The sequence below is a fragment of the Pleurodeles waltl genome, chromosome 11 (genome assembly GCF_031143425.1).
Source record: "Pleurodeles waltl isolate 20211129_DDA chromosome 11, aPleWal1.hap1.20221129, whole genome shotgun sequence".
NCBI classification, from domain to species: Eukaryota; Metazoa; Chordata; class Amphibia; order Caudata; family Salamandridae; genus Pleurodeles; species Pleurodeles waltl.
Window position 1 is genome coordinate 527,728,795 of NC_090450.1, and position 24,563 is coordinate 527,753,357.

At 41.9% G+C, this 24,563-nt stretch overlaps 1 protein-coding gene across 3 annotated transcripts in view; it reads right to left on the bottom strand.

The window, feature by feature from the left end:
* PLS1 (plastin 1) overlaps positions 1-24,563 on the bottom strand; it is a 455,585-nt gene that overhangs the window by 71,525 nt on the left and 359,497 nt on the right. For all 3 annotated transcript variants that reach the window (XM_069213917.1, XM_069213919.1, XM_069213916.1), the window contains exons 6-7: positions 14,662-14,743; positions 606-771 (exon numbers count right to left, since the gene is read on the bottom strand). In XM_069213917.1, coding sequence (XP_069070018.1) covers positions 606-771; positions 14,662-14,743 — 248 coding nt within the window. The remainder of the gene's footprint in view (positions 1-605; positions 772-14,661; positions 14,744-24,563) is intronic.

The following is a 24,563-nucleotide window of genomic DNA, read 5'->3' on the forward strand; positions in this document are numbered from 1 at the left end:
TTACTTTGGCGGTTTGTCACTGCCAGGGAATCATAAACATTTAACATGCATGTTCAACGTTTAAATATTATGCACCCTGCACCACGGATAAATAAGACTAACCTTAGGGATGACTTATAAGTTTAAAAAAAAAAAGGTTTAGGCTTGTCAATTGGTTTATTATGACAGGTCAAATTGGAAATTTTAAAACTGCACCACCAAGTTGTAGTGACTGGCCTGGCGACATCTGATGTTGTCACTTTGGTGGTGGCACAGTACCTTCTGCTGTACACTGTGGCAGTGGGGTACCATATCCTTGGGACTTATAGGTACATTAAGTGTGCCAATCAGGGATTTTGCCAATTCTACTTGTTTTAGGGGTCAGAGCACTTTCACTGGGCCATGGTTAGTACAGTCCCTGTGCAGGGAGTAAAAAAAAAAAACCAGAACCATCAGTCCATAAAAATGGGGGTGGTCATCCCCAAAAAAAGATTTTCCTACGGTAACTATGCTGCTTAATGTCCTGGTTCTTTTGGACAGCATTCTTTCTTCAAAACGTACAATTTGTCTCCTTGCTTTGAATAATCAGGTTAACATTTCACTATTGCTTTTATTTTGTTGCTTACCTTCATTTCTGGAGATTTCGATGTCTGCAAAGAGTCCTGCTTTGATGATCTGCCAGAGCAGACCCAGAACCAAGTGTGGCTTCCCCTCCTGCAGGTCTTGTGAGCCAATGTTCACCACTGTGCAGCCAATGGCGGATGCCGAATTCAGTGCAAGATTCAGGTTTTCCTGATGGACAAATCCAAAAAGTGCATAATGAAAAGCTTCCTGGCCCACATAAACAATACCATCTGGTTTGAGCTTAGTAAGGTCTTCATAATGAAAGTCTCAAGAAGACCTGAAACAACATGTGCTAGAAGAAGAGCAGTTTTACACACATGAAATGAAATGTCAAATGACACTATAGCAGAAGAATGTGGTGACAAGATATTAGATCTACCTTAATGAAGGACAACCCAATTGTGAAAAACAATATGGAGCAAGAGCAACAGACTGCATGCACGAATCATGAATCAACACACACCAATATGAGTACTGAAACAGATCTAACAAGATACAATAGGCAGTGGTTCACACCTGAACAGAGAGAAAGTTGGAAAGACATGGAAATGTGCATTAGGGAGAGGTACAGTGGAGAGTTGGAGAAGAGAATCGTCTCCTTGTCTCAAACCGAGGAAAGTTTAAAGTTAAAATGGTTATCAAAGAGGGCTAGCTTGCATATCAGATGATTAATCTCAAACATTTTATTGATATTTAGTGGTACAGTAGGAGACATACATGAATGGAACCAATTTTAATTCTTAAACTAATGTTCCCAATTTGTATGTTACTCACTACATGTAAGTAGGGAGAGGGAGGCAAGAAAACAGACTCACCAACAAAGAAGCACAGTGCTGCACCACCAGGCAGAGCTACCATTGGTGCAGCGGTACAGAGGCTGAGAGATGAGGAAGCACCTTTGCACCGGCTGCTTCAGTGCGTGGCTAGCTTAGACAGCACAATGTCATCTACAACCTGCACTATCTGCCCTTGTAAAGCACACATTAACCCGTGTGTATCTTGGTGCTGATGTGTATTGGTACCAATCTCAACAATATTCATTTTTATCAAACTCTGGAAGATGAAAGGCTGGGTGGACTCAATCAGGGTTCGAATTTGTTACCATGGGGGTCAAACACATATCCCTGCAGTACAATCAATAGTCCACTGATCCATCAGATCCGCCTTCCCTGATTTACCTCAGGCTCTGACTGGCTCAACACCTGGCAGCTTCATTTTGTGTAGGAAACCATCATGCCTGCACAATAGGTTTCCAAGCCCTTTTAAATGGTTCTTGTAATTTCACTTTCTACATATGTACCTCTTATTCTAAGGGTCAGATTAACAAATTGATTTGCACGTGTAAGTTTGGTTACACATGCAAACAGCTTTTAAAAAATACAACACTCATAAAAAATGACTCACAGGTAATTTTCATTTGAGAAAATATACTCACGTGGTAGGGAGGAGATGTTGATGGACGAGAAAGTTCTAAAACATTTGTGCCTACCCAAAACTGAGTTTCTTTGTGGGCATCCACGTGCTTTTTCAGTCAGATTCAATCTCACTCTGGACATGATCATAGATTACTCCTTCCAGGGCACAAGTAAATTAGTTTTCAAGGTGTGCATGGTCTGGGATTACCTCCAAAAGTATAACTGTCCAAATTCAAAGACATCTAACTTGCTTTACTGAATCGAAGTACAAAATTTAATGTGGAAAGCCATTCACATGCATGCAGTTAGGAATTCTCAAACGTTTTCCAGGCGTGCTTTTGGAAACCTTTGGTAACTACTGACATTTGGAAACCTACATCCATGCAAGGTAGTTAACCTGAAGGTGAAGATTTCAGATTTAAAAAAAAAAGAATAACATTAGGTCATATGAGTGGATTCAGGGACCTGGTGTGAAGGTAGCAGGAGGGACACCACCCGTCTCCATTCACTCAAAGCTCTGCAAGCACTTTATTGGCCTCCAGACTACGTGTGCAAAAGAACTGTTTCTACAGGCCACACACTGGACATGTGTAGGAAGCTGGCTCTCTATATAGTGCACTAAAATGAAGCACTCTGTGCAAAGATTCCAGTGGATCCCCAATTGGTATTACAGAGGCAAAAGTAGATAAAAAATGCTCTATTTGTGGTAATGTGGGCAGGCAGTTAGGCTTATTAGAGGGTAGCGCTAAGCATTTGTTGTACTCACAGAGGTAATAAATCAGACACACACTCAAATAATAAATCTGAGACCAATTTAGAAAAATAAAATTTCTTTCTATATATGTTTCAAACCCAAGAACTTCATAATCAGATAAGTAGCATTTTAAGCATAAGTACTTTGCAGATTCAGAAATCAACACAGTTAAATTTTCCGAGTTCTTTCAATGTTATCCTATGGAGGAAAACAATGTTCAGCAAACACAGGGCTAACGACTTACGAGGTCGACTTTACAGAGCAAAGGTAAGTACTGGTTACTGATCAGAACAACACCAAAAGGTCACACAGGGCAGAACTGGGGCAGAAGGGTGCAGAGGAGCAGTAAGGCATTGGGTGCCCAATAGTTCTCTATGGGAGTTGGACCTCTTGACAAACAGGCTGCAGGCTCTGGTTAGGAAGCCAGATAGGGACAATAAGCAGGTAGTTAGTAGACTTGGGGTGCTTGGGAACGTAGGTGCACCTTTGGTCCTCTTCTCCTGTGCCCAGGGGCAATGGATGCAGAGGTGTCTTTAGGCATTGGCTTTTCACCTCTGGGAGCACTCACGGGTCCTGCGTGTTGAGGCTGCAGGCATCATTGGGAAGTCCAGCAGGGGTAGACTAGGATGGACTCGAGCTCTTGGGACTTGGGAGACATTGTTGGCACCGATGACCCACCTCAGTTGGGGTCAGGGGTCACGGGTGCAGTGGTTGCTGGAGAGGTTGGATTTTCTCTCACCACAAGAGTGTGGGAGAGGGGGCCTGCGTGCAGAGGATGCAGGCATCTTGAGGGAGTCCAAGATGGATGAGACCACACTGGACTCTGGGCTGCTGGGGTCCCGCGTCCCTCAAGAGCACTGGCTCTCACCTTGGGGGTAGGGGTGGGGGGGCGGCAGAAACACGTCTGTGATGGCTGAACTGGTTAGGACCAGTCAGTCAACACAGTAGTAGTCGGTAGGTTATCAGGGGGTACCTCTAAGGTGCCCTCTGTGCGTATTTGATAATAAATCTATCACTGGAGTGTGTGGGGGTTTATTATTCTAAGATGTTTGATACCAAACATCCCAGGATTCAGAGAAGCCATCATGTAGCTGGGGAACTCTTAATGATCAGTGACCAGCACATGCATTTAAAAGGGCTTCCCTGTGCACTTACCATGTCTCAGAATCAGCAGAGACATAGCAGGGGCGTATCTGCTCATGCATATATGCCCTCACATGTGCCTGGATGCACTCTGCCTTAGGGGTGACTTACACCTGGCACATGCAGTGGCATGGCACCTGGCACACAGGGGTGTGTGACAGGTCGCGTTTTCAATGTAGCCTGCACCAACACACAAATTCTACAATGACTTGTGTGAGTTTGGGGAAGGGTCCAGAGGGTGGCAGAAAGAGTGCTGCAGACCTCAAATACCTTCCTTAGTACCCAGGCCCTAGATACCAGGGGTACCATTCACTAGGGACTTACAGTGGTAGCTAAAGAGTTTCCCAGTTGTGCTAAATAACTGTGCACTTTTGGGGAAAGAGATCTGGCACTGGGAACCTGATTAGCAGGGATCCAGTCCCCTGACAGTCAGAGCCACATCAGAAACCAGGCAAATAGTGGAGGCTAACCATGTCAACGGGGTGCTTTCCTACTACATGCATTAGCAGAATGAAAAGTACTCTGATCTAACGCTTTCACTTGGATCAGAAAGTAAAGAAATGCTGTATGGCCCCTCTCTCCAAACACATTGGGCCCGATCAAAAGTCCAAGTTTAGACCTAAAGTCTAAGTCTAGACCGAAAGTCTAACTTTACCTATAGTAAAGTTAGACTTCTGGTCTAAACTTAGACCAAAATTCTAACTTTACTACAAGTAAAGTTAGAGTTTTGGTCTAAGTTTAGACTTTTGGCCTAAACTTAGATCAAAAGTCTAAACTTAGACCAAATGTCTAAATTTAATCCTAGTAAAGTTAGACTTTTGATCTAAAGTTAGACATTTGGTTTAAGTTTACCTTTGTGTATCAGTTCCATTCTTTTTCTTCACAAACTTTAACCCTTGCCCTGTACTGCCAGAAACCTAAAAAAGAGCAACAACACTTTGTGCTTCTATTCGACTATACATGTGTGTTCTGTGATCTCGTAAGTGAAAACAAATAAATACTTTGGGTCTGTTTCACAAAAGAATTTAAGAGTACGAAAAGTAGAACTAAAGGAGTTTGCTTTCACATAATCTGACACGCTGTTGCAAATCTGCTCCAAAACACTTAACTAACAGTATGTGAATATTTCTTGATTATTCCATTTTTATCCCCATTTTAGATGTTTTGGTAGCAAGTCACAAAGGTATGTAAGTATGTAAAAGAGTACCACAGAAGTACTACTGTACGTAATCCAAAATACCTTTTATAAATAAACCCCTTTTATTTTACCTGACTTTAGTGCACATGGGACAAAAGGGTGTGTGATGCAATTTAATGCCACTTGGTGCTGATCTTAACTGCAGAGCTTTAACACAGTTTAGGTTAATGAATAACTACTGAATGTTAGCTCTTGAGGGTAGGGACCCAATTGTGTGATATTATTTATACAGCAATGTGCACAAGGCGTGCACTCTGCAGACAACACATGGTATTATAATTCTCTTCGCCACCTAGTACAGGCACTGCGCTCTGTACATAGTTCTACAACTAAAGAGATCATTAAATAGCTATGAAGTGAAAAACACATTCTACACCCTATCAACAGGATCCATATTCATGAAGAACGTTCTCAAGATGAAATATTACATTGCATTTAAATGAGAAGGTTTTCAACTGAAAGCTTAAGAAAAAGATTTAAAATCCTAACTGGTATTTTTAAAGCGCTAGCACACACAGGAGTGTCATGGTTCTCCCCTAATCCTGAAGTACATATGGGTGTCTTTAGCAGACATACATACCTGTAACGCAGAAGACAAATGAGCCCTTGATACTGTAGTGACCCCAGTGTTAATCGCTTCTTTGAAATGACAATGAGAGTGCAGGAAAGCTACTCAACAAGGTCTATGAGTTAGACTGGAGGCAATCTGTGGCCCTGCCACCAGTCAGCATTAGCTCTGCCACTGTGGCGGAAGAGCGTCACCCCCCCCCCCCCACCTGCCAGCAGCAGCAGCTGCAAAATCTGAAAAATAAAACGATAATAAACCATGCTTATTATTGTTTTATTTGTCTAGGGGTGGGCCAGGGGGATGACTGGCACAACAGTGAGTGGTGTGCAATGTTGTCAGTATGCATGTAGGTATCGTTGGCCGTCTCAGGAAGGCCAAACCGACATGCACTGAGCTGTCTCCAACTCAAACTGTGTTACCGGGTTGGAGACAGCAAGCACAGGCTCCCAGTCTGTCTGGGAGCACAAATCGAGGGCACTCAGGCCAATCCTGATGCAGCACTCATGCTGCCAGCAGCATGAGAGGAGCATTAGGATTGGCTGCAGAACAATCTGGGTGCCTGTGCCTGCACTGGAGCCTGAAGAGCAGCGATGTGGCGGGCAAGTTTTTTTGTTTGATGTGTTTTTGTTTTGTAGCCCCCTGTGCCGCCACTTTGCCCCTACACCAGCCGTTACTGCCACCAGTACACGTCTCACTCAGATACCACGTGGTGAGATGGTCAGCAGCGGTTGCAAGAGCTGCTGGTAAGTTCAACAGGTTCACTGTAGTGACCTTACCTCCTTTCCGAGCTCATCTTATTCTGACTAAAAGAAAGGTTAGATTCGCAGCCTTTTAGTATAGAGTTGTGGCAAAACAATCAGCTCAAGGACCTTGGAAATTACCAGTAAAATAGAAAATAGCCACAACTAGCTGGACTTTCTAGATCAAGAGAAGTTTCTTTCGCATATTTTCATGAATGTCACCCACTTCCTGAGTCCTTGCGGTTGGACCAAGTGAGAAAATTGAGAAGGGTCAATATTTCAGTACAGGGCCAGCGTGTTTTAGAATTATCTGGAGGGACTGCAAAAATTGTGATTGTGGCAAATAGCAGAATGGCCCAAGTGGGCCAGAACAGACACACCCAGGGCCGGCTTTTGGGCGGTGCGAGCGCTGCGGACGCACCTGGTGCTGACCTGGCTTGAAGGGTGCTGACCTCGGGGGGGAGGGAGGGTGCTGTGTTTAGCAATGACTTACAAAACTTGTGATTTTAAAGAACCTGCTGAAAAGATCCTTGTGGGGGGCGGAGCCAAGCACTGTGGAAGATGGCGGCTCTTCTTTAGAGCTGAACAGAAGGGGGAACGAGCCAAAAGACATTTTTCCGACATCAATACTTCAAGAAAACAAGGGAGCACCTATCGGAAATCTACAGAATGATGTAGGAATGAAGTCTTGTGATCCACTCGCTCTGCAATCCAGTAAAATTATGTAAACTTAATCGATCGACGAAGTCAAAATGGCGGCGCACACTTTATCCCACACCACGACAGTTACGGAACGAATTCTTATACATCTCGACTTAAAACGAGCATGCTTCTCAGATGGTTACACAGCACAATCTGGAAAAGACATATGAAGCGTTTGAACAATTCTCAACGTACCCGATCATTAATGCAACACAACGGGATGCGGAACTCGTCCAAAGACCAGGTATGTGGCCTAGTGATGAAAGATAATTATGTACACACCTCGACTTAATATATCGAATACTGACTTTATCATACGGAGACTATAAAAGCGGTGTGTACTTAATTCGAACTTTGACCAATAGAGAACGTTTTTATTGACATTTCAAAACCTAAAATTGAGTGGCCTTCGTATTTTGACTCATCACGCAACCTGGGAATTAGGGTCTTCTAACTTGTTTAATCAACTACGCAATGTAGTGCAACCTGGAATATGACATAAGTCTGTAATCGAGACCTAATAACGAATGTTTAACTTCTACGCACCTCCTCCAAATAACTTAAATATTAACATCACCATGTGCTACATTTAACTGCTTTAACTGGTTAAGCGATTATATTCTGATATAACAAGTTGATCATGAAGTCAAGAAAGTAAACGCTTACCCCGGAGAAAAGACAGGGAAACACATTTATTCTCTATCTCAATGTGCTGAATAACACAGAACCTAATTTACGAATCATCGAATATCGATCGATCTAAATGATTCTATCATTACGTAATAAAACCTGGAATTTGCAAGGTTAACACGAACATGATCTAACAAAATCAACATCGTTTTGACAAAAATTGACTATAAATTGCATATATTGGGGGTCACAACCATACAGGAAGACGGAATTCGAAATATTTTATCTTTCGCTCCACATTTTAATGTCATTCTATACCTATATGACAAACTTCTTGTGATGGAAAGTGTATTGAAATGGAGTTAGAACATACACTGTAGTGTAGGTATTGTAATAGTGAATTAAATCAAGTAACCACTATAAACAGAATTCTGGAAGATAACTGATACTTCCTATGTCAGATCCTAAAGCTGTAAGACAACTGTCATATAGTGCAGCCTTAATATCCAAACCTGATATCATTGGCTCCAAGTATAAAATGGCTGACTCTATTGAACCACCTTCAACAGCTATGGATACTATCTTGAAAGAATTACTAGACATAAAATGTTACATTGCGTGTCTAGACAATACAGTTTCTACTAACACTATGGAGGTTCAAGGCTTAAGGAATTATATTACTAGGTTCCAATCCCGCATACAGTCAATGGACAATGGAAATACAGACATTGAATCCTGCCTCGACAAGACACCTGATACTGGCCAAGATATTTGGTACCTACAGCAAAAAATTATCGATTTAGAGGACTGGAGTAGGAGGAATAATTTTAGAATTATAGGTCTCCCAGAACAAGTAGAGAAAGATAATATTCTAGATTTTTGGACCACTTTAATCCCAACCTTGACAAACATTACTTTTACAATGCCTTTAGAATTTCAGAGAGCTCATCATGTTCGATCATGTGGAACAGACCTAGGCATATAATAGCCTGCTGTTTACAACACCAACAAACCCGTGAAATCATCATGGCAGCTAAAAAACATGGGGCATATGAATATGAAAAATCTCAAGTAATTATCCCAGCAGACTTTTCAGCACCTACTAATATCAAAAGGAAACAATTTTTAAATCTACATACTAGATTAAAGAAAAGAGATATAAAAAATGGCCTCCTGTAACCAGCCACTATGATTGTGACTTTTCAAGGGAAAACCAAAGAATATTTAGATCCTCATGATTTGGAATATTTTTTAAATGACTTATGAAAAAGACTCAGAGATGGAGCATAAGACTTCTTCTTCTTCACCAACAAAATAATTTTCTCCTTCTAACACTCTAGAGGATGTAAATCAAGGTGAATGGGAGACTGTTCAACGTCATTGGACACATGGTAGTAAATTTAAAGCATGGAAAAAATATCAACCAACAGATAACTCTATATCTCCTTTGAAATCCTGAACAAAGTTGAATTATTATTCATAGTTTATGATTTTTTATTTATTTCCCTTTTAATATATATCTCTATACAGGGTCATATCAGCTTCTGATATCGGATATTTTTATTTTATATTTGAAAAGGCATATTTATCCTCCTCTCTGTTCACCTCTCCTCAACGCTTTGTTTGAGACCCCCAGATAAAAGTTTTAATTAAGTGTACATAATTGTCCTATCACTAGTGTTGGACAATATTTTGTATTTGATAATTTTGAGGATAATCATATTTTAATTTATTATAGAAGTTTATTGATCTGACAATTCACTCTTAAAATTATCATATACTGACATGATTGAAATTTTATAATCTTTCATTTTTTATTATTATCCCTCCTTATCCCTTTCTTCTTTTAATTTTAATTTATATTCTTCTTCTTTATTAACAGAAATTGGATCGATATTGTCTTATTAATTTAAATATGTCAGCTTATAAATTGAAACCTTTGAATGTGGTATCTTTGAATATTAACGGTTTGCACATTTTATTAAGAGAAAGAAGATAGTTAATTTTCTTTGACAACAAAAAACAGATATCGCTTTATTACAAGAAACACATCTTAATGAATCAGAAAGTGAAAAATTTAAAAGAGATTGGATTGGTCAAGTTATACATGCTAGCATAAACCAAAATAATTCTAATACTGATGATACACCTATTCGGAAATGTGGAGTAGCTATTCTGTTTCATAACAATTTACCATATAAAATAATTCAAACATGGTTAGACCATGAAGGCAGATATGCATTTGTTAAGATCCGTGTTACAAACTATTTTATGATCATAGGCACTATATATGCACCTAATGATTCCAAAACAATATTTATCTCCAAGATTAGTGGATTACTGTCTTCCTTTGCATGTACAATAGTAATAATTGGGGAAGATTGGAATGTTACTATAGACCCACTCATTGACAGATCGGGCACGCCAGATATTTATCATGCAAGTGACAGACATATTTTAAAATATCTTATAGAAGATTTTGCATTACAGGAGCCATGGCGTTTGTTACATCCAGATGATAGAGATTATACGTTTACATCTTGCCCACATTTAATGCGCTTTAGAATCGGTTATTTTTTTACTACATCCGCAATGTTACAATCGATAACACATGCAGGACTTGTTTCTTGTAGCCTCTCAGATCATGATTTAATAGATATACCTATTAATATTGGACTAACACAAACTCCTAAACCTAGTTGGAGATTCAATATTTCTTTATAAAAGACACCTCAAGCCAAATTGAATTTGCAGCATGTTGATCAATTCCTTGAAGAGAATAAGGACTCAGTCACAGATGGTGGTATATTATGGGGTGCTGGTAAAGCAGTTACTGGAGGAATGATTATAGGAGACACATATATTCTTAAAAAACAACTGAACAGTGAAAGGATAATACTGGAAAAAGAGGTGGCATTACTCTCGAAAGACTACAATAAATCTGAATCTCCAGAGATTTAAAAAAATATACTTTCAGCCAAATTTAGACTTAATAACTTGTAATCTTCTCATGCCGAAAAATGTCTATTTTTAATTCGTCAACGTAACTATGAAAGAGGAGAGAAAGCTGGACGTCTTTTAGCATATCAACTACGCCAACAGGAATCATCTAGAACGATACCTGTTATTAAAAACTCTTCAAATAATTTACTCACATTACCAACAGATATCATGGCTCAATTTCAGAGCTATTATGAAAAACTTTATACATCACTGAACTGTGAAGACATTAAAAAGGAAGATGATTTTTTCACTAATTTAAAGATCCCAAAATTAACCCAAGAACAGAAATTAAGATTAGAGGGACACATAACAAAGGAAGAGATTGCAAAAGCCATTGACCATTTAGCTACAAATAAAGCCCCCAGAGAAGACGGTTTCCCCATTGAATTTTATAAAATCACTAAAGCTCAAATTATCCCATTGTTACAATGCTTCTTTAATGAAGCTTTACAAAAGGGTCATTTTTCCCCAGAATTTTTACAAGCATGCATAACTGTAATTCTTAAACCTGACAAAGGTCCATTAGAATGAGCTAGCTATAGACCTATTTCTTTAATAAATTCTGACATTAAAATCTTGGCAAAAATACTCACGATACGATTAAACTCAGTCATTACATCACTTATCCACTCTTCTAAAGTAGGTTTTGTTCCATCTCGATCCTCCTCAAATCATCTTTGAATGATTTTACATTTACTTTGGCAACAACGTAATAAATCTGAAAAAAGTATCATGCTGTCCTTGGATGCAGAAAAAGCATTTGATAGAGTAGAATGGGGATACCTATTTTGAACCATGAATAGAATGGGGATTGGTACTGATTTTTATCACTTTAACTAAGGGAATGTATCAATCCCCGACTGCGGCTATTACTTGTAATGGTTTCATATCCCCTTCTTTCAAAATTCTCCGTGGTACCCGACAAGGTTGCCCACTTTCTCCATTACTATTTCTTATTGCTTTGGAACCTCTCGCTATTGGAATTAGACAAAATATTAATATACAAGGTATTGCTACCTCATCGGGAGAAGTAAAAGCCTTTTATTATGCAGACAATATCTTACTAACATTATCTAACCCGAAATCTTTGGTTAACATTTTATTTAATCTATTAAATCAATTCTCAACATTTTCCAGATATAAGATTAATTGGTCTAAATGTGAAGCTCTACCAATGAACAATAATACTACACCAACCTCACTAAGTGATTTCTCTTTTACATAGAAATCATCACATCTTAAATATCTTGAGATTCTACTTAACACTGTGTTGAAGAATATTATGATAGACAATTTGAATCCTATCATAGATAAACTTAAAAGAGACTCTACAAGATTGTCTCAATTAAATTTGTCCCTGTGGGGTAGAGTACAGATTATTAAAATGAATACAATTCCAAAGTTTAATTATGTGTTCAATATGCTATCACTCCCAATTACTTCTAATTTTTTCAAAAGTACTACTTCTTTGATTACCCTCTTTATTTGGGGAGGAAAACATCCTTGTATAAGTGGCTCGAAATTGCATTCATCTTCTTCAAAAGGAGGTCTAAGTCTCCCACATTTAGAAAATTACTGGATAGCACAACAACTAATGCACTCATCATATGTGATATCCATAAATGATAATACACCCCTAAAGGTGAAATTGGAACACGTTTTATTGAAAACTACTACTCCAATGGCTATTTATTATACCAAATGTCCAAAAGTTTCACAATCCTCAAACCCAATCATTTATTCCTCTCAAATTGCCTGGCAAAAAGCACATAAAATTATAAAATGTAATATCTACATCCATTTAAATGCTCCCATATGGAATAATTCTGCAATTATATATAAAGGTAAGGAACTTAATTGGTTTGTTTGGAGAAATCATAAAATTAATACTTTATCTGATTTATATACACGAAATAATTCCCTAAAATAATTCTCACTACAAGAGACGCATAATCTTCCAAATTCACAATTTAATAAATATGTTCTATTATTGTCCACTCTAAACCCCATAACAAATTTGAATATAGAACCTATAATACATTCATGCATTGCTTGTTATATCTTCATATGGAAAAATGTCAAAGTCACAGTATCCGGTTTTTATTCTCTATTACTCGATAAATCATTTTCAGACGATACATCTGAAACTTAAAAAATATGGTGGTCTACACAACTTAACATTACTTACTCAGATAAAGAATGGTATATGGTTCTGGCCTTCGTGATGTGAGGTAAAAATTTAATTATTTCAAAATTCTACATCGTTGGCATTGGTCACCTCCCAAACTTCATTCTGCCAAACTCAGTCCAAATTCAGATTGCTGGAGATGCCACCAACCCAATTGTGATATTGTACATATTTTATGGGAATGTCCTACAATTCTACATTTCTGGACACAGATATCAAATCGTTTAGGAAAAATTGTTCCCAATATCTCGTCTCAATCACCCCGATTATTTTTGTTACATGACATCCATGGAATGGGAAAAATTTCTCCACAGTTGTTCAGATGGTTAGCTACGGCAATTAGTATAGCTAAAGTTAATATATTATGTTTTGGAAATCCAATGTTTTACCAACAGTCCAATCCTGGTTGAAGGATATGTTTGAAATTGCACAATTTGAAAGAATAATATATGAACTGAATGATAATCTAAAACAATTTGATAGTATATGGGGCTCCTTCTTACAATAATTGTGATTCTTTTATTTTCATATTCTTACCCTTTATGATGGACAAGGGGAAGTAACCTTATTTTTGTACTCTCTTTTCCTTCCTCTGTTATTAAATTTCGTTTTCCTCATCATAATATGGATGTTTTGTAATTTAAAGACATTTAAAGTTAATTCTGCCAACCTGACTTAGCTGGGGCACTTGCAGGAAGAAAGGTTTTACAAACAGCCTTCCCTGCGGCCATCAGTATTATGGATCTGTCATCATTTTTTGTTTTCAGCATAGAAACACCAAAACTGGGTTTCGTCTTTGAAAACATTAAAATCAATGTTCATGACTTACTGAGATTTGTGTCCAAGCACGTGAATGACATGAGAGCATCTTTTAAGCCCAGACATCTATGGTGCTTATGGTCGTCCGGGACCCGAAACAATGGTGATGGGAATGGCATTGGAAAGGCTGTCCTAAATACAGTGGCCCCCTTAGATGCCATGTTCAACGGTGGGGTGGCTGAGGCTTCATCTCCAGAAACACTATGGTTTCTTCACTTCCAAATGATGTGGTGTAACCGATGAGATAAGACATCTGCTGATTTTGGATTTGATAATGAGACATCTGCCGAATTCAGAGTGGGTTTAAGGCATGAGGGAAGTGGGCAATTGCCCAGGTAACGCCCCCTCCAGAAGCTAAACTTTCTCTTTATTAGACTTCTGTTTCTCTATCACAAGCTCTCTCCTTTCTGCTTCATTTGCCCTTGACTCTGGTCTCGCTCTACTCAGTGTTATCTTTCATCTTAAGCATTTCTGGGGCACTGAACAGGACAGATTTCAACTGTTTTTGTGTGATCCTGCTTCTCATATGTTAACATATATTCAGTATTGTTTTGCATCATGCAAACCTAAAAATGCCAAAATACCCTGTAATGGGTAATACAATTAAAAGTGTTCTAATAAGCATATCCCAAAGTACGTATTGCCCAGTGTACCCAAAATCCTAAAGGTAGTACTGCTGACTATTATTGCCCAAATACGAATGAGGCCCCCAGTTTCAAGTTACAGTACACCACGTTAAGTTTTTTTTTTATATAAATCATGAACAATATCAGGCATTTACAGGTTCCGCATACAGACCTTACTATCAAAATGTTTATAACTATTATCATATAACTAAAAATGTACAAGCACATAAATTGTAGACAATCTCAGAACTGAAATCCAACTCAGTACTCACAGACATTGTAAAGGGCGTCAGCTTCTTCTTGTTAATCGCTCTTTCATCTATTGTGTCTGGCTGCGACAGGTTGATCATTTTGCTGAAAATAAAGCACATTACATCATATTTTAAAGTTTCAAAAGTATCATACACAACTTTAGGTGAAGGAAAACGAAAGCTATTGTTTCTATATAAAGGCAGAAAGGAAACTTTTAAAGCCACAACAAGGCCAATGATGTAACAATTACAAGGTTGACACTCTATAAATACTCCAGAAAAACGTGCTGCACATTTTTCTACTTTGGGATGCAGCTCTAACGCGGCTCTGTTAAAGAAAAGTTCGGCATTTAAATTGTCCATCCTCTTCTTCTGATTCTTAGCCGTCTACTTGCCCCACATCACAAGGTGGCTTTCAAACAATCCTTGTTTCTTTGTCAATACTCACAAACACACTGTCACTTAAAGTTTAAATTTCCCAATATAACGTTTGGTTTTCAAGTTCCAGGGTACCTTTATGCTGTTAGCTAAAACACCATGACTGACTGAGACTTAACCTAGTGACATGGCAACAGAGAAAAGTTGCACAGATTTCCTAGGAATAAAAACATTTAACACCAATATAAGTAAGAGTAAAATAGTCATATAGGCATCTGAGCTAAATTACCTTGAAAATGCACTTTTGTTGTGAACCAAAGACAAAGTTAAGGAAATTCAGCCCGGTTTTAGGAGATTTTTTTGTGGGATCCCTGGACCAGCTCACCAACAAATAAAGTGCGAGAATTCAGTAGCGAGCCACTCATGAGCCACAGGACAGTGCACATCAAACTGCTGTGCTGTAATGCGTGTTTCAGGTGATTTTGTTTAATAACACTTTTTATTAAGTTTATCATAGAACAAAATCCAGCAGACATCAGGCAGTTCACATGAGCTTGCAACCAGTCAAAAAAATTACTATTGGTACATCTCTCCTCCCCCAGGTATGCCCCACTTCTTACCCTCCACCTCATCTCACCCAGCCATCTCAACAATGATCAGTTCCGGTTTGACCGCCAGGACCATCTACCCCCAGGCTCCAGCTGAATGCCCCAGTAGAAGTCCATTCTTTCCATATTTTCATCTGGGGACATCCTCGAGCCATTTATACCGGTCTTTCAAAGCTGAGTCATCAGTCCTTACCTTTTTTCCAGAAAGGTTATTTCCTGTGTCTTGCACCTTAAGCATAATGATGAGTGAATCACCCCTATTCTCATAAGTTTAGCACCTCTAAGGTATGTGTGATGCAGATAGTTCAATTGAATGGCCCGAAATTGAGAGGCAATGGCAACCTTTCTAGGGGACTACCAGTGCCTCTTGTCAACCATCCTCCACGAACTCCCCCAGATTCCTCACCTAGTCCTTTCATGGAGTAGTACATGTGTCCAGCTTGTGGGCTACTAGTGACTTGTAAATGGCCGATATTTGTGGTCTACTTGATTTAACAGCAATACTTGTGCCTCCACGGGGCTGTATTCTAGTAAGCTATCTTGGATAGTTATGTAGGGGTTATGTAGGGGTAAGCATGTGTCTGATCTCTAAATGTTGGTAAAACTGGCTGAGGTGTAGGTTGTGTTCTGTCTGGAGGTCGGAAAAGGACCTACAAACTGGTTGTTTGGCTGACATCTCCTAGGTTGGAGATGCCTAGGAGATCCCAGAGCTTAAAACTCTGCAGGTCTATGACCTGTGGAATTAGGTACCCACCCATAGGAGGGTCTCTCGTGTGAAGCATTGGGACCAACCAATGGCTTTTAGAATGTCTTCCCATGTCTCAAGCACGGCAAGCATAGCCTGGGGTAGACTCCTCAGGATATGTCCTCCATGTAGGAAGTGGGAAAGTGGTGTGCCATGAATAGCCCAGCCCTCTGAAGCATAGGCCATGTCGCCGAATCACCCGAACCACCACTAATTCAGGCCCGCTGGCTCCAGATAAAGTTCCAGAACTGTGCACTGAGGCGGGTAAAGAAGAGTTCCGGGACAGAGTATGGATAGTTTTAGAGTTGGTAGAGTAGCTACCAAAAGTCAACATCCTCAAGTTGGCTGATCTGCCCATGAAGAAAAGAGGGTGGGATACCTAGAACCGAAAGGTTCTAGTCAAGCTATCAAGTTGCGGTTGCAGGGTTAGGACCCATGCTCTCCAGCAATCAGCAATTTTATGTATACCCTATGTTACATGTCTGTGATAACACATATTTTTTTGAGGACGCGCGTCGGTACGGGTAGGTGAATCTGCCTACACGAGGAAACTGAAACATTTTAGGTCCTTGCTCTGACAAGCGATCCTTATTGAGCCCTATTCTGAAATTGGGGATGGGCAACCTTATTTCACGAGTTGAACTAAGTAAGTGACCAAATTTTTTCAATCATTATTGACTACTTGAGTTCAGTTTTTGGAGAAGTTTTTTTGTCCTGATGAAGCGTCATTGGATCTGGCTGGACCACTTAGACGCGAAACATGTAGACATGTTAGGGTGAGGGACCATAGTTGGTTGTACCCTCCATTTTGTAGTGTGAGTAGGTGAACATTATTTTCACCCTTTACTCCTCTCTGTGTTTTTTAACCTTGGTCCCCATCATATCAATTGCTGATTAAAACTATGACCTATATTTTATGATGGTGAACCAATTTTAATTGTTTTTCTCTCTCCATTATTGCTTGGGTACTAAGGATTGGGTACCTACTTGATAACCATTTATCTATCTTTTTCGTTTTGCTACTGTCTGAGCATTTTGGTTAAGAGCACCCCTTTTAGGGGAGCCCGTCAGGCATTGCAGTACCAGCCTGGCGAGGAGCTTTCCCAATGATGAAGCCAGTCATCCAGTGTGATGCATGAGGGTTCTTGCTCCTGAAGAATTTGGATCGCCCCTGGTATTCTACTAGGTTTTTCTTTGTGGAACAGTGTACTTTTTTTGCTTTAATGTGATAACACATAGCCTCATGGCCCACCGCATGTGAAGGGAACTTTCTCAGATGAGGTATATTGATGATTTAGATAGGTTTACCTGGTGCTCAGTGTAGCTCTCCCTCTCAAAATCTGGAGTGCCCAGAGACTGAATTTAGATGGAATCTCTAGAAAAATAAGGTCATCGTCCACGTGTAGCCGATCCTGACATTCATCCCAGGTGGGATCTCGGCCTAGTGCCATGAGCTCTCTGGAAAGTTAAAGAAAAGAGTCTTGTCCCCAAAGAAGACCATGAGGTGGGCTGGGAAGAGCAACATGAATTTGATCTGCATGTCTCTCACTTTCTGTTTTACAATGAGGAAGGAGTGGTGCTGTTGTTGTCGAGCTTCTAGTTGACGGACTGCCGTCTGGAGCACTTCGAGATTGTTTTGGCAGGTGCAAACAAATCTTTGTTTTCTGAGATCCAGCTTTTGGACACTTTGACTCTGTCTCTGGTATTCCGCAGGTTTTGGCGGAGCAGGGAGAGGTAAATGTTAAGTATCCTGGTCTTCCCTTCCAGGGAACACTATGGGCCTGATTCTAACTTTGGAGGACGGTGTTAAACCGTCCCAAAAGTGGCGGATATACCACCTACCGTATTACGAGTCCATTATATCCTATGGAACTCGTAATACGGTAGGTGGTATATCCGCCACTTTTGGGACGGTTTAACACCGTCCTCCAAAGTTAGAATCAGGCCCTATGTCCTGTATGGCTTATAGGATCAATGATGTGTGTGCCGCGGTGGAGTCAGCAACTTGTACGCTGGTCCGGCGGGTTGAGTGTCTATGGTTGTTGTTGGTTTGGTGAATCTGTCAATTGCCTGGGGTTTATCCCTGGGGTTTATGCCTGAGGTGGATGGCCAATAACTGTGGTGTTGTTTAGTAAGAAAGCTTCCAAGCTTCAGAAGTCTCAACGCTTTCCCCACCTGGGACGAGGGGCGGAGGACCAGTGACACCCAAACCACCTTGGACGGGACACAGCTAGACACAGGGCCACTGGCGTCTTGGTCTCTGGAGTATTTGCTCCCAGGCATGGGAAGAGTCTCTTCTGTGGATCGTGTGGGAGCTCTCAGCTAATCCTATGTAATCTGTCCAGGGGTTGTCACTCCCGCCCGGTAAGCCAATTTAAAGTCTCTTGTGGGGAGATGGGGGACTGCCCCGCTAGGCCACCACAGGGTTTGACGTACCAGAGCCATTCCCTGGAGCCTCTCCGTGGCCTTGTTTGGTCGCTGAACTCACAGGCCCTGTGCTTCTCTTTTGCAGGCCCACCTACTTTCACCCTCTCCTTCGGGTCAAGCCCCTAGGCTACACCAGGTGTTCTGGACTCTTTACCAGTCCCCCACCAGTCACTGCAATTTGCTTCCCCTCGGTTGGACCCTTTAGCTTCTTGCAACCAGATCTGGCCACTGAAATCATGGGCTTCATACTTCACTCACCCAGGCGTGCCTATCTCAGTATCCTCTGCCAGGCCTGATCTTCAGGCTGCTCCGTCCGCAGCTATTCAGCTTGTCCACCATCGGGGGCCGTAGAGCTGGCTGCTCAACAGCCCCAGGTAGTCACCCCAAGTTCAGGGGCCAACCCCTCTGTCAGGGTGCTCTGCGGTATCACATCGTTCTCTCAGCCATGCTCTCCCTCCAGGAGTAAGGATCAGGGCACCGGTTGCTCCCACCACCAATGCCCACCTCTCAGGGGTTCACTCCTCAGGTGATCAGATGGCTCCCAATTTTGTCAGAGGGTGCACTGCCACCTGAGTGGTGGGGGGGAGGGCGCCAGCCTGCAAGATAGCGATGGATTTCAATGGTGTGTAGTGAAGCAATGGATTTCAATGGTGTGTAGTGAAGAGATCTGTTATCTTTGGCAGTTAATCCACACCCCTCCCCCTTTTCAGGTATTTGAACATATCACTGTATATCGCACCGTGTGTTTCTGTGTTTAAAGCACTTCCTGCAATAACATCAATATTCATTGCTTATCTAAGGCTAGCTAAATCTCAGATTCCCACGCAAATTTAATTCCATGGTTCAGACTATCCATGACATCACATGTAAAATCACAAGAGAAATTGATCATGAAGGGCGTGGTTAAGAGGCCTTCATTTTTTATATTTTTTAAGATTCTTTCCATCAACCGAGTCACAGTTTACTGTGGCGGGACCATCTGCATTCCTATTGGTACAGACAAGTGTGATTAAATTTAATGATGTATAAGTCATTCTTTCTGCATGAACAGTTTCTTCACACAAAAAAAGAGTCCAATATACGTGGATCTGTGTTGGCTAGGACAGTGACACATGTATTCAAAATACATTCTCCTACCAATACGTTACCATCAGAAATCTTTGTTTAAATCTGCTGTTTCTCTGCTCCTTGCATAACACTTTATATACCTCCCCCCAATGAAAAGATGCCACATGGAGAATCAGAAATAGGTTGATTTTTGGGCAGTCGGGTGACACCCAACTCATCCTGATATGAGAGTTTTTAGACGTACGGCCGCATAAAATCTGAGTAGATGTAAGTGGAAGACTTCACTCCCCTTCCGGATTCCAACAGCTTGTTAGTTCTGTTCTTTGTTCTAGAAAGTATTCATCACAATATCAAATACCCAAATATTATGACCAAAATACAGTCTCCCATAATATTGTGAATGTAACTATATGTAAATAAGTATAGATTTATTATTCTTTCCACAACTTACAAGTAGCCTGGGGGGGAGGGAGCAGTGACCAGGTGCAATGCGTTAAAGATGTGTCTGTGTGACCTCCTGGCCTGAGGCCCTAATAATCCATTTCAACTATCCGGCAAGCAAGCACATCAGGCTTTCGTCTTGGGGAGTATCTAAGACTGTTGGCAATTCACAGTTTTGACCCGTTCGGATGTGTGAACCGAGATTGGGCGGTCATCTGTGTCTGCAGCCTGGAGACCAGAAGCCTGCTGACAAAATGGCCGCACTGGACACCTGAAGCCAAAATCCCTGCAGATCCTAGGCGTTGCTTGGTGGGGGTGAGAGCCGCACAGGAGCAGCTGATGGAGCATGCAGCAGGGCCACCTGATGAGAAGGGACGGTGTGGGAAGCGGCGGTCCGGACAAGAGGTAAACGTCGCAGAGAGGGTCCCGGGACGACATCTTTCGTGAGCATGAGCAAGGTCCTGACAATGACGTAAGGGTTGTGTATTGGAGCTGCCTGGGAAACCGCGACTCTAGGGAAATGTGACTACAGCCCTGTGTGAGGCACTGGTAGACTATGGAAGTCCCCAGGGGAGTTTAATAAATTCAGCACATGCCGATGATAACTGCATCCTAAACGTGGTGCTGCCTCCGACCAGAGACATTGCTGGATGTGCACAGAGGGGTACTGAGGCTCCCCAAGAACTATAATTGGAGCTGTGAGTGTTGCCGGCTAATGTGGGGGGAGGGGGCTCCGCAATGTTGTACCTGTGGGATGCCATTGTGGGAATTCAGCATAGCGACGGAGCTGTAGGTGTTGCTGACTTTTGAGGACACCAGTCGGGCAGATTCAACCCGGGTGCCCCCACGGTCAGAAAAGACGGCCCTCTGCTGCACTGGCCTGTGCACTACTATTGAGGGAAAGTAACATGGAAAAGGACAGGCAACAACGCTCCACAACCACCTAGGCAAGCATAAACAAATACACCAGGTCATTTGCACCTCTGAGTGCGGATTCGCCTGTTGGAAAGCGGGCCCAGACACCGCCACCTGTTGACAGAAGTGCTTCAGGCCAGGGTGGATGCGGTGGACCTGGGATTAGTGCGGACGGATGTCCGTAATTTAGCAGATAGGGTCTCGCTGGTGGAGTCCAAAGCAGAGGAGACGCACAAGACAGTGACAGCTCTGAGACAAGTCATAAGTATTCTGAATCAGTGCAAACATTTTGTGGAGTCCAGGGTGGAACATACAGAAGGTAGATCCTGCTGCAATAAGGTTCGGTTGATGGGTCTCCCACAGAGCACGGGGAGGGAATATCTGGATCTCTACCTGAAAGAATGGGTCACAACAGTATTGAAGCCAATTGAATTGTCAAACTATTTCTTCATTGAGTGCATGCACCATGTTCCCTCTTGTCCTCCACCCCAACGGCCCCCCCAAGAACTGTCATCTTTAGACTTTTAAACTATAGAGATGTAATCCTGCAGAAGGTACCTTGCTGAGGGGCTCTATGCATAGACATGCAGATATAATGTTGTTCCCCAATTACACTCGCCAGGTCCAAAAGATCAGGAGATCTTTTGAGGCAGTGAAGCAATGTTGCTGAAGTAAATTATGTTCTTCCCGGCCAGGTTACAGACTGTGTATGATAACAACTCCTACTTTTTCACAGATCCGGCACAAGCTTGGGACTAGTCAGACACAATGGACAAGAGGGCATCAAAAGTCGGCTGACAGCTTGCTAAGATCTCCAGAAGCTCATGCTACGGACAATTCACTGGGTGCCCGAATGCAGCCTACTGATGTTATAGTGCCCTCTGATTGGCTCTTGACTGACTGGCCTGTCCTGAGGACCACAATGGATACCTGTTGTGGATCCACCCTAGAGTGAGTTCCACGAGTGGGGTGTAAACTAGGGGCTGGAGCAGCCTACGCACACCACTGGTATTGTAAGTCACTGTTGTTGAAAAAAGGGGGGCTTTGACTGGTTAGCTGTTTTGATAGTTCTTACTAAACTGAGATTACAGTAATTCAGATGACATTGGGTGCATGCCTTTTGAAGGGGGTCTGCCTATCCGTGTGCACATGAACCACTGCCGATCCGGCCCCATATGTTTTTTCAATGTTTTAGTATGCATGCAACAAATAAACCGCATCATGACAAAGGGGGGCTGAAATTGTTGTTGTATTACTGGCGGGAAGGGGACCAGACTTGGGCATCAGATATCGGGCAGCAGCTTAAAATGACCACCTAGATTGTCCGAGGTCTAAGTAACTATATGAAATGAGCCAGAGCGGGAGCTTATTTGCTTTGAGCGAGGATGCAGGTGGCCTGCCTCCAGGAGACATATTCACTGGTGGAGCAGGTGAAAAAAGTGACACGTAAATGGAAGAGTATCTTCTACCATGCTCACTACAGTGCTCATGCCAGGAGAGTTGGAATCTGGCATGCACCCCAGACACTATCACCCCGGACACCATTTGAGGTAATTTCCATGGAAAGTGACACAGAAGAGAGATATGTTGTACTGCATGGTAATCTCAATGGTCGGGACACTGTGCTGGTGGGTCTCTGTGCTCCCAATGTCAATGATGCTGATTTTGTACTATGCATTGGCCTTAAAGTAGGTAAATATTTGGGAACCCAGATGATTTGGCTGAAAGACTTCAATTGTGTCCTCGCTGGATCGCATTCCACAATCTGTGACACAAAGTAAAAACGAGGGACTCCCTGCACCATCTCCTTGCAACGTTAGAGTTGGTAGAAGTGTGGCGTGCTTAGAACCCCTTGGACTAGGTATACTCACATTACACAGGGGAAACACACACATACTTCCGACTGAATTACATTTTAATAACTAGAGAGGACTCACACAAAATTGAAAATATTTTCTACACTAACGGGGTCCCTTTCAGATCATTCCCCACTGACCATCACATATTATTGTCACCAGTACCAGGCCCAGATCCCCACATGGCGATTGCCAGTATGAATCCTGCGGGACGCAGTACATGCCTCCATGCTACATGACAAAATGATAACACTGCCACAGATAGGAGCACTAAATGGGCAGCAATGAAGGTGTATATGAGAAGCATGGTGAGATCCCTGGTTACCTCTACCAGAAGCGCACTGAATAGGGATATTAATACTCTTGACTGGAGGCTTGAAGCACTGCAAATGAGCCTGATCCCATGAACTGTGATGAATAGGCAAAAGAAGGTATTGTGGGGGGAAATCCTACGTAAAATGGCAGCTAAAGAGTTGCTACATATATGTGGTACAAACAATTGCTTCACCGGGAGTAGGAGAGGCCCTGGACACTGCTATTGTGGCTCTTGAGTTGAACAGACATCAGCCACAATCACAGCTGTATGAAACAAACAGAGGGAAAGGGCAAATTAAAAATACATTCTACTCATACTATAAGGCACTTTCCGGTATTGCAAGCACTAATGATTGATCCATAGTCTCACGCAGGCACAGTGGGAATTACTTGAGGCACCAATCATATAAGTTGAGATTAAGGAGGCAATATGAGATTTAAATACATTCAAGACCGTGGGGCCAGAGGGCCTTCCAGTAGAGTGGTATCAGATGTTTGTGGAGATACTGTCGGAAAAACTTCTAGCGGTGTACCAGGAGGCGCTGGTGAGAGGGGTGCTCCCCAAAACCATGAGAGAGGCAACTAATATAATATTACACAAGCAAGGTAAGGATCCCATGGCCGGTCAAGCATATATAGGCCACTCCCAATGTTGAATTGTGACTTTCGTTGGTACATTGTTAGTGCGATGACTGAGACGGGTTATAGTTGTTTTAGTTCACCGGACCCGAATGGGTTCATCCTGAATAGGCACACAGCATTGAACAACAGGCGACTGACACATGTGATGTGTGCAGTAGCGGATGGTGGGGATGGAACCTTGCTGTTGTTGAACACTGAGAATGCCTTCAACACAATTTGCTCTGGCAATACCTGCTTGCCACAGTTACCACTATGATCTTCGGGCCACAGTTTGTACACATAACCCCTGGCCAGAATCAGGACTGATGACTATATGTCAGCAGATTGGGAACTACAGAGGGGAACCAGACAGGGTTGCCCTTTGTTCCCCCTTCTCTTCACCATAGCAGCAGAACCACTGGTGTGTAAGTTGTGACAAGAATGGACAACTGGGCCATCACAAGGTGTACGCAGAAACATGTGGTGTCACTAATGCAGGCGCAAGCCAATTGTGGGGGCTACTGCTCAAAAGGAGACAAATGTGTTTGT